The sequence below is a fragment of the Penaeus vannamei genome, chromosome 6, assembly GCF_042767895.1.
Source record: "Penaeus vannamei isolate JL-2024 chromosome 6, ASM4276789v1, whole genome shotgun sequence".
NCBI lineage: Eukaryota > Metazoa > Arthropoda > Malacostraca > Decapoda > Penaeidae > Penaeus > Penaeus vannamei.
In genome coordinates this window covers 45,568,210-45,585,709 of record NC_091554.1, presented here as the reverse complement: position 1 = coordinate 45,585,709, position 17,500 = coordinate 45,568,210, and the positions used below count along the sequence as shown (strand labels likewise).

Genomic DNA, 17,500 nt, shown 5'->3' with positions numbered 1-17,500 from the left:
GTGGATTAGAGTACTTAGGGATTTTTTGTCTTTATGGTTTGAAAATGCGGCTGTGGGGTTACGAATGAGATGATTCATAATTACAAAGATTCAGCTGCTGTATTTCTATGATTTATAGAAATGTTACTTTCTTATTCCACTACGAAATCTGTTTGTCCTCTCAAGATAACTGTTAAAACTATAAATGAAGTCAATTATCAAAAGATAAGACATAGGCCTGGACTGACGCAACATGTCCTTCATCTGTCAACATGCGCATCGGCATCAGTGACCAGCAAGAATATAACACTATATTTTAAATCCCCCAACATAACACAGGATCAAAAAAATACCCACACATTACACCCACATGTATCCATATCCTCTCAGTAGCATGCATAGAGAGTATAATTAAAAGAGAGAAGGCTGTAACAAGCGAACATAACGACGGAGAAAAACACTCGCTGGCACCCGCACGCCGTCATGAGAGCAGACGACAACAACAAACTGTGGTAGAGTGTGGTCGGATCTACCACAGTGTAGTTGGTGACCGGTACTTTTAATTTTTTTATGAGAAGAATGACGATCATAGGAGGAGCCAGGTGCGTGGGCGTGGGCGTAGGCGTGTTGAGTTGAGAGTGAAGGGAGATGTGTGAACAGTTGCTTTGGTGAACAGGATGTGTTCAAGTGACGAGATAAGATTAATGTTATGTGTGTAATGTGTTCTTTTCCTCTCTCTGCTGTAGATGCGTGGGCACTTGTTATGATGAATGGAGGAGGTTTTGTTGTAAAGTATTTATGGTCGTGTTGGTTGTGTCTCTTGTTTAATATTGATTTTTTCCCCCTGTTTCGACAAAGGGAAAACTTATGTAATGCCTTGGTTATTTATATCCTGAGCTTGTTTGATGGTGTATTATCATGATCAAAGAGCATAGCAACAAGACCATGAGTTCAAAGGGAAAGGTTCAAGGGAAATGAGTCTCTAAGGGACCATTAAAGGTATGATATATGTTATAAATCATGAACTGAGACTCCAAAGGAAGAGTTATAATTAATCATGTTTCAGCATTTAATTTTAGTTATAGACCTATTTGAGAACACACTAAGCACTTGGTGAAAACAGCCCCTAATTAGTTTAAAAAAAAAAAAAAATACACAGTGCATGCTTACGGATTCTCTCTGTTTATCGAATAATTTAAAGTTCTTTTGCGTGAAAATGCTGAGGAGTTGTATAGCCGTTGGTTGTCCGAACCACATTATGATGGGAAAGTAAGGTCTAACCTTTCACCTATTCACAGAGAAACCTGAAAAATGGAAGAGATTGGTTCAGGCCATGAAACGCTGATGGGAGCACGTGGGCACCTTGTGGAAAATATGTTTACATTAGAATAAAAAAAGTGTAATATGTTAATGTATAGATCAATTAAACTCTTACCTTCAATAAAATGTTCTGAGCAGATGTAAACATATTTTCCACCAGGTGCCCAAGCTCTCCAATCAGTATTTACGTCTTTTGTGGCCTGAACCCATAGTTTTGGGTTTCTTCTCATAATCTGGGAATATGTGAAGAGTTAGATTTTTCTTTGCAATCATACTATGGTCGAATAACCAATGGCTACCAACTTCTTAGCATTTTCACATAAGAGAAATTCTTGGATTAGAACAGTGAATCTAAGCAAACTAGGGTTTGCTTTCACCAAGTGCTTGTTGCACTTTCCCTTTCCCTTTCCAGTAATCAGTAAATGTTAGGCCACTCTGAAAGATCATCGATGCACATATCAGCAAGTAGACACTCTTTAACCCACAAGCAACAGTACATTTTGAACTCAAAAATCATGGTTTCCGGGCAGCTATAAAATTGGTGCATGGGGCCGGCCCGGAATCTGCCCAAGCAAGCTCCGATCTAGCGTCACACTGGTGGGACGCCTGGCAATGTTTATTTTTCCAGGTGTCACACCTGTTGTATATGGGTTGAGCTGCACAACTACAAGTTTCACTTCATAACACTTTCTCTCTGTTTTTTATCCTATCAAAGTATTTGTATGACATTTTCGCTCAAGATGATAACACAAGTTTTCATTATTCTATGAGAGGTTTTTGTGAGAAATGGGTTTGTTTTCACAGAGTAGGTTTTGTCATCATGGTAAACAAGCCTCGTTGGGTATGTCATGCTGAATTGGTCTATTACATGTCAAGAATGGATGTTTTTATTAGAGGATATTCAAATATCTTTCTTTATCACTGGGGAAAAGCCATAGGCTGTGCTTGAAATGTTTTACAGTCGGATGCACTTGCAAGAGACAAAGTCCCAACCTCCATGTCACAAACTTGCTGTGACTGGATATGCCCTTTGGGCACTACCTGAAGGGAGGGTTGATGGGTGGCTCTGCACCTCAACAGCCTTCTGCAAACATATCTTTACCTTTGTATGCAGGGCAAGATTGAGGTGAAACTCAGGAGCACTGAGTCAATGTTGTGTGTAAGCAGTGCCTTCTGCAATCTTTTAATTCTTTTTGAGGCATTATTGCTCATGTCTGTAGATTATTTCTTGTGCCAACGACTATAACTTTTGGCCTCTCTAAGAATTATGTCCATTACAGGCAAAATTTACCTTATGCTCTATGGCTGTGTCAAACTGCATTGTAGTTTTATATTATATTTTCATTCTACACCTGTAATTACTTTTCTTTTTTTATATGATTGATGCATGGTTATATAACCGGTGCATATCTATGTAGGTATAGTTTTATGAATTATTTTGTTTAAGACATTAGAGAATAATGATACAATTCTGTAAAATTATCAGTGATTTTAAAGTTAGGTTGTATAACAATGTGCAATGCCTTTCAAATAACCTTGAAAAGATAGTGTATTTTAAGAACAGGTCCATACCATAAAACCTATTAAATTTGGCATCACTGGACTCCTAGCCATGTTCATTAACTATATCTTGCAATGTGAGTTGGTGGAACCAGTAAACGAGCAGAATACCAATAGCTGAATACTCCCATAAGTTCCATAACGACTCACAACTGTGTGAGTTGGAAAAGATGATTCCCTCACAGAGCCCAATGTCTTCAGAAGTGGTGGAGTTACTGCCATAGCCGAGTTGTGGTATTACTCATACAGATGTTTCATGCAAACATGTCCAGGACCCGTCTTGTAATACAGATGTGGTATAGAATTTATATTAGGGGATGGCAACAACTCCACAAGAAGTTTTTAGGGGATGCAGCCTCTAAAAATGTGCTAATCGGCATATACAAAACTAAGAACATCACATAATTTAACTTTACAATTTCCTTGGGATACCTCATACCCTCCCCACCTATTGGGTCAGGTACTGATATTCTCACTGTCGGCAAGTAGCACTGATTAGGACCACTAGACATCCCAAGGAAACTATCAATACTTTTCCAGATTTTATGAATTTTATAATGTGGAAAGAAAATAACTGAAGGGGATGATTATTAAACACTTTTTGCCTTCCAGATATGCGTTTGGTTCGGCAATGATGATTGGGGTGGCCCCAGAATATCTTGCAATATGGCTTGTGTGGCGAGGTGCTTCACTAGTCCTCCCTTCCTGGATATACCAGTGGGGTGACGACAAACTTTATTCTCTCTATCAGCGGCTAGTTCTCTTTTTCTTTGAGACATGTACAAATTTAGAGGTAGTATCCCAGAATGAGTTTGGGTTTTGGTTTGATGTTGCTTCATTTTGATTGTATATTAATGGCATATGATGAAAAATTCTGGTTATTATAAAAAGATTATCCATTGCAGGTGGTGTTGTATGGTGATGCTGTAGAAGCTCTGAAAAAGAGAGAAAGTGTCTTATATCTTGCCAACCATCAATCAACAGGTAAAGACAAAAATCATAATGAAATTATAACTGAATTATATGAATTATAACCCCTTGGATCCAGGTGATGTGGCCATCCCATCATGAAGGATATTGGTAGAGGGCTGGGTAGTGTGACTACTGTCATGAAATAATTTGGCTGAGGGCCAGGGTGATGAGAATTCAGGTGATGGAAATGACTTACCACAAGTACTCAGAACTTATAGAGGGTGATTAGACTCAGTGGGCGTTTAGGAAGGGGCTTTTGCATTATTTCCCTCAGTAAACGAGTGTGGAATATACCATCTGTGAACCATTACTGGAAGAGAGTTAGCTCCAGGAAGGATACTATTTCCATGTCTATTAACATCATGATACAGCATATCAGATGACAAGTAGAGACTAGAAAATGAAAACAAAAAATGGTAATGCTTCTACAGAAAAGACATGATAATGTTGCAAATGGGAGGGAAAGTCATGGTACCCCACAAGTCGTATGGGCTGGACGTATAAACCATACACGCTAGACAGTTGCCACTCATGTAAGCAAAATGCCCAGATTTTGGACCTTTTGCAAGCAGCTAGTTATCTGGATCTTCATTTATATGATAAGTTATTAGATTTTTTTTTTATATAGTATACAAATACCACTAGATTCAAAGTATATGATAGATTGTTAATATTCTGTGTTATGAGCACACTTTTTTTCTTCTTACTTAACCCCATTAATAGATTTCATTAATGCACTGCCTTTATTTTTGTAAATTGTGGATCTGATAAGGACTTTATTAAAAAGGAAACTTTTTCTCTTTTAGTTGACTGGCTTGTTGCTGACATGGTCTCTGTCCGAGGTGGATCCTTAGGACATCTGCGCTATGTGATGAAAAACACGCTACAACTGATCCCACTCTACGGGCACTACTTCTACACACACGGTTGTATTTATGTGAGACGTGGGAAATTCAATCAGGGAAAAATGGTTGAAGCCCTGGACTACCTCAAACACCCGAAGATTCCTGTTAGTATTGTGCGCTGTTTGTATTGGCACTTGACTCTTCCTTATTATATTCATGTTTATTGTCACGAATTGCATGTGAGGTTGTTTGAAATGAGCGTTTAATGAACTCTGAATTTGGAAAGTTTTTTTTTTGTGTGTGTGTGTGTGTGTGGGTGTGGTTTTATGTGTATGTGTTTTTTATGTGTGTCTGTGTCTTTTTCTTAATGCTAATGCTCCTGCCTATATTTTCGACAGACTTGGTTGGTGATCTTCCCAGAGGGTACGCGCTACTATCCAGGGAACCCATCTGTCATCAGGAAGTCAGAGGAGTACGCAAGGGACCACAATCTTCCGGTATTCTTATTTGTGTGTGAAGTTGATGATTAGCATGATCTGTTAAACTGATCGATCTTTGATATCAGATATCACTCTTGTCACATTTTGCGTAGATATATGATTTTTTTTTTTATTGTTATTGCTACTGCTGCTATTATTGTTATTGTTGTTGCTGTTACAATTATTGTTGTTGTAGTAGTGATTTTAATTGATTCGTTCATTTATTAACAAAATATGTTAATCCCTTCTTTACTGATCTGGTCCCATGTAGCCAAACTAAGCCTCTACCATAAGCACCTTACTTAAATAACTCATCTTTCCATGATGTGGGATTTACTTTATGTGTGATTTTATTTATTTTGTATATTTATTCTTTTTTCTTTTTCTTTTTCTTGTTCTTTTTCTTGTTCTTTCTTTCTTTCTTTTTCTTTTTCTTGTTCTTTCTTTCTTTCTTTCTTTTTTTCTTTGTGTCTTCTTTCTTTCCTTCTTTCTACCTTTCTTTTATTTCTTGCATTAATTCTTTCTTTCTTTCTTTCTTTCTTTGTCTTTCTTTCTTTTTGGTGTATATTCTATCAGCAAACTTATCACCCTGCTTTGTTTTTTATATTGATGATCACACTGAAAAAGATCATGGCATTAGGAAGCATAAACTCTTCATCACTGTTAGAAAGGTCTGCTACAGCTGTATCGAGAGAATAGATATCCCAGAACAGTCTATCACTGGTATTGGGACAATATGAAGAGGACGATAGTTATTACTAGTCCGCACGTGGGGATAAAGGCAGAAATGCAACGTTGGTCTGTAAATGGTCGTACCATATAAACCATTGTGCCAAAATTAAGATGAATGTCAAGCTTTATCATAGTCTTTCTTAAAACACGGACCAGTTGCCTCAAAACCAGCCTTATCCTCAGCCACGTTTAATACCATTTACCGGAGGATATATGAATGTACAATTGTTGCAGGTCTATCATGGCATACATGTCTCCAGGTAAAGAAAGGGTTAATTAGTTCTTAATTTATTTATTAGATAATCTGTTGAATTTATTTGTTTCATTTGTTAAGGATTTACGATTATATTCATTGATCAGTTTATTTATTCTATAATATATTATTCTATATCATGCAGTTTTGATGTGTGTGAGGAAGGTTCATTTTATTTTCTGTTTTGCGGGACAACTATTATTATGCTTAGGCTATGTTTGCCTAGTCTTATCTACAATTTTATACTTGTTAAGCCAACCTTGCATGAATTTGAAGGTTTATCTGCTGGGTGTCATTGCACGGCAATTTTTCCATTATTAGAGAACAGCAACAGTATTGCTTGGCATTTTGATTTTTTATTACTTTTGTTATTAAACTTTTGTTGTTACTTTTTTTTTGTTGATTGTGATTAATAGATTTTGCACTTTTTTTTTAAACACTGTAATATCTGTAGGATGTGTTACATGCATGGAGACATTTTTTTTATTGTAGGCGATTGGAACAGTGACTGCTGCTAAGGAAGATGCCAAGGTCTCGGTTAGAAAGTGCTCCGAGAAAACAGTAAGGATTTACTTGATCAAGTCCTGCAACTGAGGTTGGGTGTCCTGGTGATTCATACGCTTCCCTTATGAGATTCTGTTCACTGCCTTGCCCTCTGCCATTTGGTTCTGGTTATATTGTCCATGTTATAAGCTAACTTTTCTGTATCAGAAGCCAGAAAAGACATTGTGGGGCAGAAGTCTGTCTTTGCTTCATTGTGTGCGGATTTTAGCCACAGTTTACTTCTGGTGTGGTATATTCATGGTGTTTATTTCCCATTCTTATTATGTATTTGTTTTACAGGATCTTTCCAGTAGAAAATTAATTTGATGGTGTCGTGTATGAGAATAAGAAAGTAAATTGTTCTTCGGAAAATCATTCTGAGTCTTCATTACTGTTGGATAATAAAGTCAGGCTTTAGTTAAGATACTGAAAGTTCTGTTTGGATATTCATGAAGTTGTTTTAGAATTTTAAAAAGTGCTAATGATATGAATGTATGTTATGAAATGGGGTTTATGTATGGATCTTGCAGTAAAGTAGAGAATGGGGGAGAAAGTTTTCAGCATAATGCAGGGTGATATTTTGTTTTATATATTTTTATTTTTATTTTTCTATATTTTGAGTAGTGCTTTGTCAAGTCTTTAGAAATGTCTACATGTGCTTTGTCTTTTTCTTGTTGCCTGGGCTTGTATTTTCATGTTTGTACTCCTGCACCACCTTGTCTGCTTTACTAACAAGTATATGTAGATCGAAACAAAAGCTACGAGCAGTTATGGAATCTTTTATTTCACTTAAGAGAGAGAATACAAAACAGAGCAAAAATGAAAAATAAAGAAAAAAAAAAAGAGTTTTATATTGATCTCTTTCTATCAAATGTTATATTTAGATTATGGTTATTTCTATGGAGGAATAAGGATTTGTGACCATGTTGAAAGAAAAGCATGATGGTTCAACATTTCTTCAACAAAACCAGATAGCTTATCATGCTGGTTATGCTAGAAGTAAAATTTTTATGTTAGTTTCACATAAGGTGACTGATGAAAAATTAATTAAAGTTAGCAATTTGCATATATATATATATATATATATAAATATATAAATATATAAATATATAAATATATGAATATATAAATATATATATACATATATATATATATATATATATATATATATATATATATATATATATATATATATATATATATATATATATATGATTTGTAACTTATTTGATATTTTCCTCTGTTTATTCATTTATTCAGAATATTGATATTGTTGTTATTGTTATTTTTTTAATTATCATTGTTGTTAATATGGTTATTAATTTTGTCATAATTAATATAGTAATGAGGGTAGTATTGATAAATATTATTATTAGCTTTGTAATAATGATAATGATTATGATAATATTGATAATAATAGTTATTATTTTTTTTTGTTAATATTGTTACTATTAGTGTAATTATCAGTATGACTATAATTGTTATTATGATTGTTACCATTATTATTATTAATATTATTATCATTATTATTATTATTATTATTATTTTCTATTATCATTGTAACTATTGTTGTAATTATCACTATTATTGTTGTTATTGTTATTATTATTATTATTATTATTATTATTATTATTATTATTATTATTATTATTATTATTATTATTATTATTATTATTGTTGTTATTGTTATTATTATTATTGTTATTAGTATTATTATCATTATTGTTGTTGTTGTTGTTGTTCTTGTTCTTATTGTTATTCTTATTTTCATTAACACATTCATACATACATACACACACACACACATACATACATACATACATACATACATACATACATACATACATACATACATACATACATACATACATACATACATACATACATACATACATACATACATACATACATACATACATACATACATACATACATACATACATACATACATACATACATACATACATGCCTACATGCCTACATGCCTATTTATATTCTTTCTCTCTCTCTTTCTCTTTTTCTTTCTTTCCCACTTTGTCTCTCTCTCTTTCTTTCTTTCTTTCTTTCATTACTATATAATTATTTTTACAGAAATGTTACAGTTGATTGATGTAATAAAAGGAATTTAATTTTATCAGGTGCTGAAGCATCACTTGGTCCCGAAAACCCGAGGAACGTGGTTAGTCACCAAACAGTTACATGATAAGCTGGATGCCGTATATGACGTGTCTGTGTTCTATGAGGGGACTGTGAATGAGCAAGGCATCAGAGGAAACGCACCACAGCTTATAGGTAAGATTGAAAGTACAGTTATGTATATTGTGAAAGCTCTATGATAGCATTTTCATAGACTTGTGTTTTTTTTTTCTTTCTTTCTTTTCTTTCTTTCTCTTCATTCTTCTTTCTTTCTTTCTTTCTTTCTTTTTCTTTGTCTTTCTTTCTTCTTTCTTTCTTTCTTTCTTTTTCTTTGTCTTTCTTTCTTCTTTCTTTCTTTTTCTTTCTTTCCTTTCTTTCTTTCTTTCTTTCTTTCTTTCATTTTCTTTCTTTCTTTCTTTCTTTCTTTCTTTCTTTCCTTTCTTTCTTTCTTTCTTTCTTTCTTTCTTTCTTTCTTTCATTTTCTTTCTTTCTTTTTTTCTTTTAGAGGGAGTATAGTCATAATTATCACCATTATAATTAAATGCATTTTCATTTCTTGCAAGTTCAAATAAAGAGAATCGCAGCAAAAAGCGAGAGAAAAAAGCAAGACAAAAGAAAACAAGGAAATTGATCTCAACTGAAGTTTATTTAGCCACAGATTGTAGAATTATAAATCAGGGATTTATATTTCGTTTGTTTGCTTGTGTGTGCGTCCAGGGTTCCTGATGGGAAAGTGTAAGAAGGTCCACATACACATCAGGCGCATCCCCATGTCTGAAGTGCCGAGGGAGGAGGAGAAACTCGGAGAATGGATGATTAAGCTCTATCAGGATAAAGACGAGTAAGTTTTGCCCGAGGGGATTCAGTTATTGTTGTTGCTAGTGTTGGTGTGTGTTTTTTTTTTTTTTTCATGATTTTTATTATTGTTGTTATTATTATTGTTATTGTTGTTATTATTATTGTTATTGTTATTATTATTATTTTATTTTATTTTTTTATTTTTATTTTTTTTTATTATTGGTATTGGTATTGTTATTGTTATTGTGATTATTATTTGTGTTATTGCTGTTGTTATCATTATTATTATTGTTGTTATTATCATTGTTATTTTGTTGATATAATCGTTGTGATTATTATTATTATTATTGTTATTGTTACCACTGTTATTATTAAGGTCATTGTTATTTTTGTTGTTGTCTTTGGTATTGTTATTGTTTATTATTATTATTATTAGTAGTAGTAGTACAGACACAAACAACTTGCTAATAGTGTAGCTAACGATATCCCTCCCTGTGCAGTGTGTGGCCACTCAGTAAGCATTTTCTCTTCCTTTCTTCATCACAGTTGAAATTTATCTTGCCTGTTTCTTTGTTTTGGTCATGACAGGACTGGAGTGTTCTTAGTTCATGTCTGACCAGTTAGTAGATTTTTTAAAGTAGGGATGGGACAGTTCTTGCTGTATTAAGAATTCTTGGTTAGCAGAACCCCTGTGCAAACTGCTGCAGGTCGTTCTGTGTACACTTTACCCTTCTTATTATTTTGTCATATTTTCATGTTGATGTAAACAGTATGAAGTGTAATGTATGAAGTCCCCTCACAAACACTTGCTTATACTCACTCATGTATGCTCTCACTCATTCATGCATGATCTCACTCACTCACTCACTCTCTCTCTCATTTACTCTCTCACTCACTCACTCATACATGCTCTCTCTTTCTCTCATTGCGCACACTCACTCATACTAACGCTTGCTCACACACTCGCATACTACACACATATATATTTAGTTCTTTGTTATCTGGAGGTATAATTTTAAGGTTGAATATTCATTGCCTTGTTGCACGTTTACCCGCATACAGAGTAACTGACAATTGGACTTTCAACAGACTGGCGGAGAACTTCTTCACCTCAGATAGTGAGAAACGAAACACAGTTGAAGAGCGGTTGAATGGCCAAAAGACGTCACTAAAGCTTTGGTCAACTCTCTCTTCCTTCCTGTTCTTTAGTGTTCTCACAGTGCCATTCATCTGTACTAAACTCGGAAGGCAGATGTACCTCCAGTTACTGTTCTATGGAAGCCTTGGGTCTTACGGGTGGCTTGCCATACGCAATGTTTGTTGAATCTATTTTTAAAGAGGAAAAAACTTCTGAATTTGAAAATGGAGGTATTGAGTTCATTTTTTTTCTTCCATGTCCTTGCCAAAAATGCTGCCAGTGATGACAAATGGCACGAGGAACAAAGCAGGGCTGCATAAGGGGTACCTCCAGAGCTGTTTCATGAAATCACATTATAGGTGAAACAGGAGGGTATTCGAAAATAGTTTTTATGCGTATACTTGGATGAGATGTTATGTGTGCATCAATTTTGGGATGTTTCGTGGTACTGGATCATCCTAATGATTTTTATGTAAAGAATGTGGTAAATGGGAACTTGTATATTAATTAAACATTTATCTCAGATCTTCCGTTGTGCACAGGTAGATATTTGAAGTATTACATGGTTTTTCATGAAGTGCAAGTCAGTTTAACTGGATACAAAATACAGAAAATTGACACTTTTGATTATCATATACTTTTTCATATTGTAATTATTGTATATTATCTAGGAGTTTCAGTAGATAAAACATGGCAGTTCTTTGTCATGTAATGAATGAAGCTTGTAAGAAATAAAGAAATATTCTCATAAATGAAGATTTGTTTTTGATAGCTAATTCCAGCAAATTGAAAGAGTACATGCATGAGTTTGCATGGACATTAGTTATGTATTGTATACTGGACTAATCCTTATAATAATTTATTGGACAGACTGATTCTCTGTTATATTTTTGTTAGTAATTACAATTATTTCTATAATGAGATACAAAGATTTGAAAAGCAGATAAAAAGGAACAAAGAAAGTGAAAAATCGGATATACACATCCCTATGTGCACACACACGTGCATCCCCATACCCCCCACCCATAAATGTGTGTACATGTATTGATATTTACCAGCCATTGATATTGTATATGATAGTTTTGTTGTAAAAGAAATCAGATGCTCAATATGTTTTTCGCAAGGCAATAGTGTTTCCTGAAAATTATTTTTTATTTGCAAGAGTGTTCCTGTCTAATTATTAAACCATAATTGAAGAAAAGTAATTTGTCATCATAAGGTTGGGGATGTTTGTGAACAAAAATGCTATATATAAGGTAATGATATTAATGATATGAATAATGCTTTCACACATTATCATAACACTGTTATCTGTTTGTGAACAGAGTAGTAGTAATAATAATCTATGAAAAATTATGTTTGTTCATATTGCTGTTTTTTGTCACATAACTGCATTGAGAAAGTAATTATCACAGATGCGCTTATGATAACAATGAGATTGAGAGAGACTAGACAATTGTTTAAGGCATCAGCATGTCTCTGAGCAATTACAGCATGTAAAATATATGTAGAGGTGTGATGTTTTTTGTTACATTTTTTCTGTCTCACATTTTTTTCTCTTTCATTCTTCCTTAGCTGTCTTGTTTATGTAAAATGATTTTCTTTCAATTTCTTTTGAGGTACAGTAGCATCATAGAAGTCTTCTGGTGTGAAAGAAGAAAATAATTTTTATATTGATTTTTTAGCATTAGACAGTGTTCTTTTTTTCTGTTGCCAGTTGTGTTTTTATTTGTATGCTTACTGCACATTTAAGGAGTACAATGTAGACTGGTATTAGGGCAACATATTTTTCGAGAATTGAGCCTAGAGAACATTTTGTTAAAGTATGAGATCCGTCGGTGCTAACCTGTTATAGATAACTACTGTGAGGGCATCTCATATTAATGTTATGAAGAGAACACAGGAATTGTAACATCTTTATATAACAACTTTCTCAGATGAGGAAGCTGTTAAGAGCTCAAAATCAACCCTTCCTAAGGAGCCGTGGTCTTATGTGATAGATGAAAATACAAAGAAAAAAATAATAAAATATTAAATACCGCGGTCACTTTTCAGTTACAAATATCCCTCAGTGGAGATACTTGGGTCAAGGTAATCATTTCTAAATTATTAATTAAGAGTATTTCATTATGCTTACATACTTTAATGCTGAAATTTATGCTTGGTGACATGAAAAATCCCCAAAGTTGACACTGATCATATATATCTTTAATTAACAAAGAGGACTTTAATAATACATGTCTTTGGGGGTGGGAAGAGTAACTAAAAAAGCTGGTCAGCAGCGTATGACAACAATTCAAGTAAGAATTACTTTAAATGAAAATGAAGGAAAACTGCTTGTCATGGAGCAGATTTTCCTATTACCAGTCTGAATAATAAGACTGCAAGAAAAAAGATGTTATGCTTTCATGTTTTTGAAGGTAAAATATGAATCTGCAATTCCATGTATAGGTTATTGGAAAAAGAGAAATGTTACCATTACTTTATTATGAAAAAGTACAAACACTGATACCAAATAAATATAATTCATTCTTGGGATATATTCTAATAAGCAAAGTAAATATTTGGAAATAGAAAACTCAGTATATCATTATTTTACATTCTATACCTAGCCACCAACAACACTCAGCTTTTAATATTCTGAGATTGGGAACAAGATATGTTGCATATTTCTGCAAATTTCTCAATCACAGTAAGTAAATCAATCATCTATTAAAGTCACAAGTTAAGATAATCCATATAACACAAGCTAATTACAATCACTTGTTAAACTGCCTGGCAGTCAGTTAACCTCTAATACAATCAATAATTCAATGAACACCTATGCATGCCAATTACCTTGAAAAAGAATGCATACATGTCCATCTGTTTGTACAAAAATCAGTTACAATATTGATATTTAAGACCATTTGCCCCTCATAACTGGCACAAGTCGGGGATGCCCTTCTTCGTGTAATACAGAAACTCCCTTATTTGGATGCTTCCTTTTTTCATCTTTTTTTTTTTTTCTTAATAACCACTTGTCCTTCATGAATAGATCTTTGAAACTATATTAAATTGCCTTTGCATATTTAGACGTAAACAAAAGTGCATTTTAGCTGAAAGTTTTCAGTTCTTTTCTTTTTTTACTTACTTTTTTATTATATATAGAGTTACACCGAAAAGATGAATTATGATAAGTACATATTTTCCTTCATTCCATAAGCCTAACTACCAGCATCTTAAATCACTGACAGCATCTTTAATATTACTTATTACTCCAAGAATATAACTTTTATATCACTTTGGAATCAAGCTTCATTTCATCTCACAGCATGGCATGTGTGGGTACAAATTACATATGGGGATAGAATTAATCATTTTACCTGTTATATCTTCAATTACCTTCGGATATTTGTTAGCCTTTTATGGATTCAGGATTATTCCATTTAGACAATCATTATGCCATTGTTACCATATGCAGACATGGAGTAATGATAACAAAGGAACTTGTAGAATGTAGAATTATTCATGAACATTAAAGTCTGCATAACTTCCAAGGAAAAAGAGGACTCTACATGTAATAAGAACTTTTTTGTCGTCAGAGACATTGCAGAAGATCGTGTTAGGTGGAAGTATAACAATGGTTGTATCAGAAGTCTCATCCGTATTAACTGAGTTCTAAGCACCTTTAAAAACCAAATCACTGAAGTTGTGTTAAACAGGTCATATATACCATATATAACCTTTAATGTTAATTGATGAAGTTGATAAAAGGTATGAAAGTCAATTACTTTTTAAGTCTTAGAGTACTGAACATGTCCATAAAAGTACCTGAAGGAGAGTAACGGTAGTTATTTTCACACACAATTAATGAAGCAACACAAAAGTTGGTGAAACAAGTGGTGTGTTTAAGTATAAACTTTTATTTCTTATTCAAATTAGATTGTAGTAAAATGTGTCATTTATTACAATGTACAAGGGACAAGAATGCTATTGAGTTGGGACTACATTAGGAACCTCCATTAACAAACATAAATACATTATACACAATATACTGCAAAAATATAACTGTTTTAAGGGCACCATAAAGCTATATATACAGTATGTTATATATAGGATAAAGAGTTTACAATGGCAGCAAGCAATGATCTAAACCAGATTAAGAAAACATATGGTAACATTATCTGCCTTTTAGTTAATATGCAAAGCAAACCAGAACAGTGTTTTTTGTTCACAATAAAAAAAAACAGTAATGGACACACATTTTTCTGTTCCGGATTCTGAACAATTGACATTAAAAATGATGCTGACTATTCTTTGCTCAAACGCAGAAGCACGATTTATGGCACAATAAAGAAGATAACAGCTCAAAAGATGAGACAAGAACTGAAAGCATGAAGTGGCATTTACTCCCTGAGAATGACAGGCAATCCAAACCAGTGCCGTTGCCTAAACTCTCCCTAGGCAAAATATTGACTACTGAAGGAGTTTAAGGCTAGACACTAACCACTGGCCCTCTCCACATTCCGAATATAATCTTGAACGTAAACACCAAACTCAACAAGCACAAACCAGTTCTCATAAACGCTATGTACTGCATTATATACATGTAATTGACAACAACATAACAGGTCTGTTTGTGGAATGATAATATATATATATCTTTAATCAAGCATAAATGACCTATGGTCTATCTTGTGACCGCGTATTAATGCTTCATACATTATATACATTAAGAAAATATTTTTTTTCACTCAGTCTTCAAGTACAGTTTTACATCCATGTGACCGCACAGTGGGACCAATATCACTAAAATGTTTCCGTATGCACAGATATACGTATTACGGGCGTATTTGCAATTGGCATATATATCTTTCGAATGTCCTATTTGCAAGAAATGAGTTCGACGTGAATCGCCGTTTTTCTTCCGCGTGGCATTAAAGACGGACGTACCATGCAAATATATATATATAGTAAAGTGCATACCCTTCCGCCTTGGTCCACTATATACAAGCACATACGCAATACACTGAAGATAACAGTATGAGATTTTCAGCGGAATTACGAATTACTTAACAACCCTGACGTCTAATGTACAATTCAGAAGTCGGGACTTGCGACAACAGACTGTATCCAATGGCGGTAGTTCGAAACTCTTGCGTAAATGCCAAATTTGCCTTTCTTTCCACACCCCTCGCCGAAGGAAGTTATTCCATATATGTACCTGTAGAGAAAAAAAAGGGGAAAACATTCAGTATTTTGAGATATTATATGTTACGGTTTGATTATGGAATGTAAGGTTGAGAAATGCAACTTGAACAACGAAAGGAAGAACAAAACGAAAATAACGAAGAACTTTTCGCTTTATTGCTTCTCCATTAAAGCGAAAATGTATATTCATGTCTTTTCTTGTTCTTCCCTTCGTTATCCTACTCTCAATTTGTTCAACACGAATCCTACGCATGGTTTAGAATCTAAGAAGCATTGACCGGTTTTCTCACAACTACTTATAACGCGCGACTCTTACCAGCGACCATGTCTTTGGCACAGCAGGGGACCTCCGGAATCTCCCGCGCAGGAATCCACTCTGCCCTCCAGGTATCCTGCGCAGAACATGTTGGAGGTGATGTAGTAGTCTTCGTACACCGTCTCACATGCTTTGCTGGCTATGATGGGAACCTAAAAGTTGTCGAGGAGAGAGAGAAAAAAATCTGTTATGATAAACTGACAAAATGGAGTAAACCCAACTGCTATTAATATGTTTATTTACTTGATCAACCATATCTTGTCATTTTAACTGAAATTAACTACTCAAGAAGGCAACATTTATTAACATGCACTGTGTATTTCCTTCATCAACTATGCCATAACTCTCATTTCACTGCCTGAATCATCTACTGAATCATAATTATTCCGACTGCAAAAGACTTGGGTGACAACACAAAAAACACAGAATATAAGCTTGAACACGTGACGACTGAAAACGAAGCAATCTTGAAGCACCAGGTAAGAGATCTTTTTTGTGCCAGTACCTGCTAGACAGAGGCCATTGCTGGGCGAGTCTCTCTCTCTCTCTCTTTCTTTCTTTCTTCTTTCCTCCTTCAGAAATGCGATTAACAGATACTCGTAAATGGATATTAATACTCATGAAATAGATCATTATTATGTATTGTTCGTGCCGTGTGGATATGGTTGCTTCATTTTAAAAATTGAATGTTTGTTTTAAGGAATGTGCCATCACTCTGTCTGTGCTTGTCTATCTGTGCCATATGTGTCTCCCTTTCTTATTTTGGGCTTTTGTTATTTTTCTTGTTTTCCAATCTTTATTATCTGTCCATTCCCTGTTTCTTTTAATCTTTTTTTTTCTTTGCACTCCCTCTCTGTTCTTCTTAAGTCTATCTGCCCCTCCTCCTCTCCCACTCTCTCTCTCTCTCTCACACACACACACTCTCTCTCTCTCCCTCGCTCTCTCTCTCTCTCTCTCTCTCTCTCTCTCTCTCTCTCTCTCTCTCTCTCTCTCTCTCTCTCTCCCTCTCCGTCTCTATCTCTCTCTCACTCCCTCCCTTCTTCCCTCTCCCTCCCTTCTTCCCTCTCCCTCCCTTCTTCCCTCTCCCTCCCTTCATTCCTCTCCCTCATTTCCTACCTCCCACCCTCCTCTCCCTCCTCCAATCCTCCCTCTCCCTTCCTCCCTCCTTATCTCTCTTTCTCCCTCCCTCTCTCTTCAATCCTCACTCTACCTTTCTCTCCCTCCTTCCCTTCTTCC

General features: G+C 34.5%; 2 protein-coding genes across 8 annotated transcripts in view; one reads left to right on the top strand and one right to left on the bottom strand.

The window, feature by feature from the left end:
* Nucleotides 1–12,795, top strand: part of LOC113811911 (1-acyl-sn-glycerol-3-phosphate acyltransferase epsilon) — a 13,135-nt gene extending 340 nt beyond the window's left edge. The window contains exons 1-9 of one of the 5 annotated variants that reach the window (XM_027363767.2): nucleotides 432–581; nucleotides 3,472–3,652; nucleotides 3,765–3,843; nucleotides 4,638–4,840; nucleotides 5,075–5,173; nucleotides 6,633–6,701; nucleotides 8,822–8,975; nucleotides 9,537–9,660; nucleotides 10,707–12,795. In XM_027363767.2, coding sequence (XP_027219568.1) covers nucleotides 550–581; nucleotides 3,472–3,652; nucleotides 3,765–3,843; nucleotides 4,638–4,840; nucleotides 5,075–5,173; nucleotides 6,633–6,701; nucleotides 8,822–8,975; nucleotides 9,537–9,660; nucleotides 10,707–10,941 — 1,176 coding nt within the window. In that variant the 5' untranslated portion in view covers nucleotides 432–549 and the 3' untranslated portion in view covers nucleotides 10,942–12,795. Of the gene's footprint in view, nucleotides 1–431; nucleotides 582–699; nucleotides 772–3,471; nucleotides 3,653–3,764; nucleotides 3,844–4,637; nucleotides 4,841–5,074; nucleotides 5,174–6,632; nucleotides 6,702–8,821; nucleotides 8,976–9,536; nucleotides 9,661–10,706 lie in introns of those variants that run through there. The other 4 variants (XM_070123095.1, XM_027363766.2, XM_070123097.1 and 1 more) reach the window with 4 other exon arrangements.
* Nucleotides 12,796–13,224: 429 nt separating this feature from the next.
* Nucleotides 13,225–17,500, bottom strand: part of LOC113811906 (coagulation factor X) — a 100,131-nt gene continuing 95,855 nt past the window's right edge. For all 3 annotated transcript variants that reach the window (XM_070123092.1, XM_070123094.1, XM_070123093.1), the window contains exons 11-12: nucleotides 16,265–16,416; nucleotides 13,225–15,961 (exon numbers count right to left, since the gene is read on the bottom strand). In XM_070123092.1, coding sequence (XP_069979193.1) covers nucleotides 15,838–15,961; nucleotides 16,265–16,416 — 276 coding nt within the window. In that variant the 3' untranslated portion in view covers nucleotides 13,225–15,837. The remainder of the gene's footprint in view (nucleotides 15,962–16,264; nucleotides 16,417–17,500) is intronic.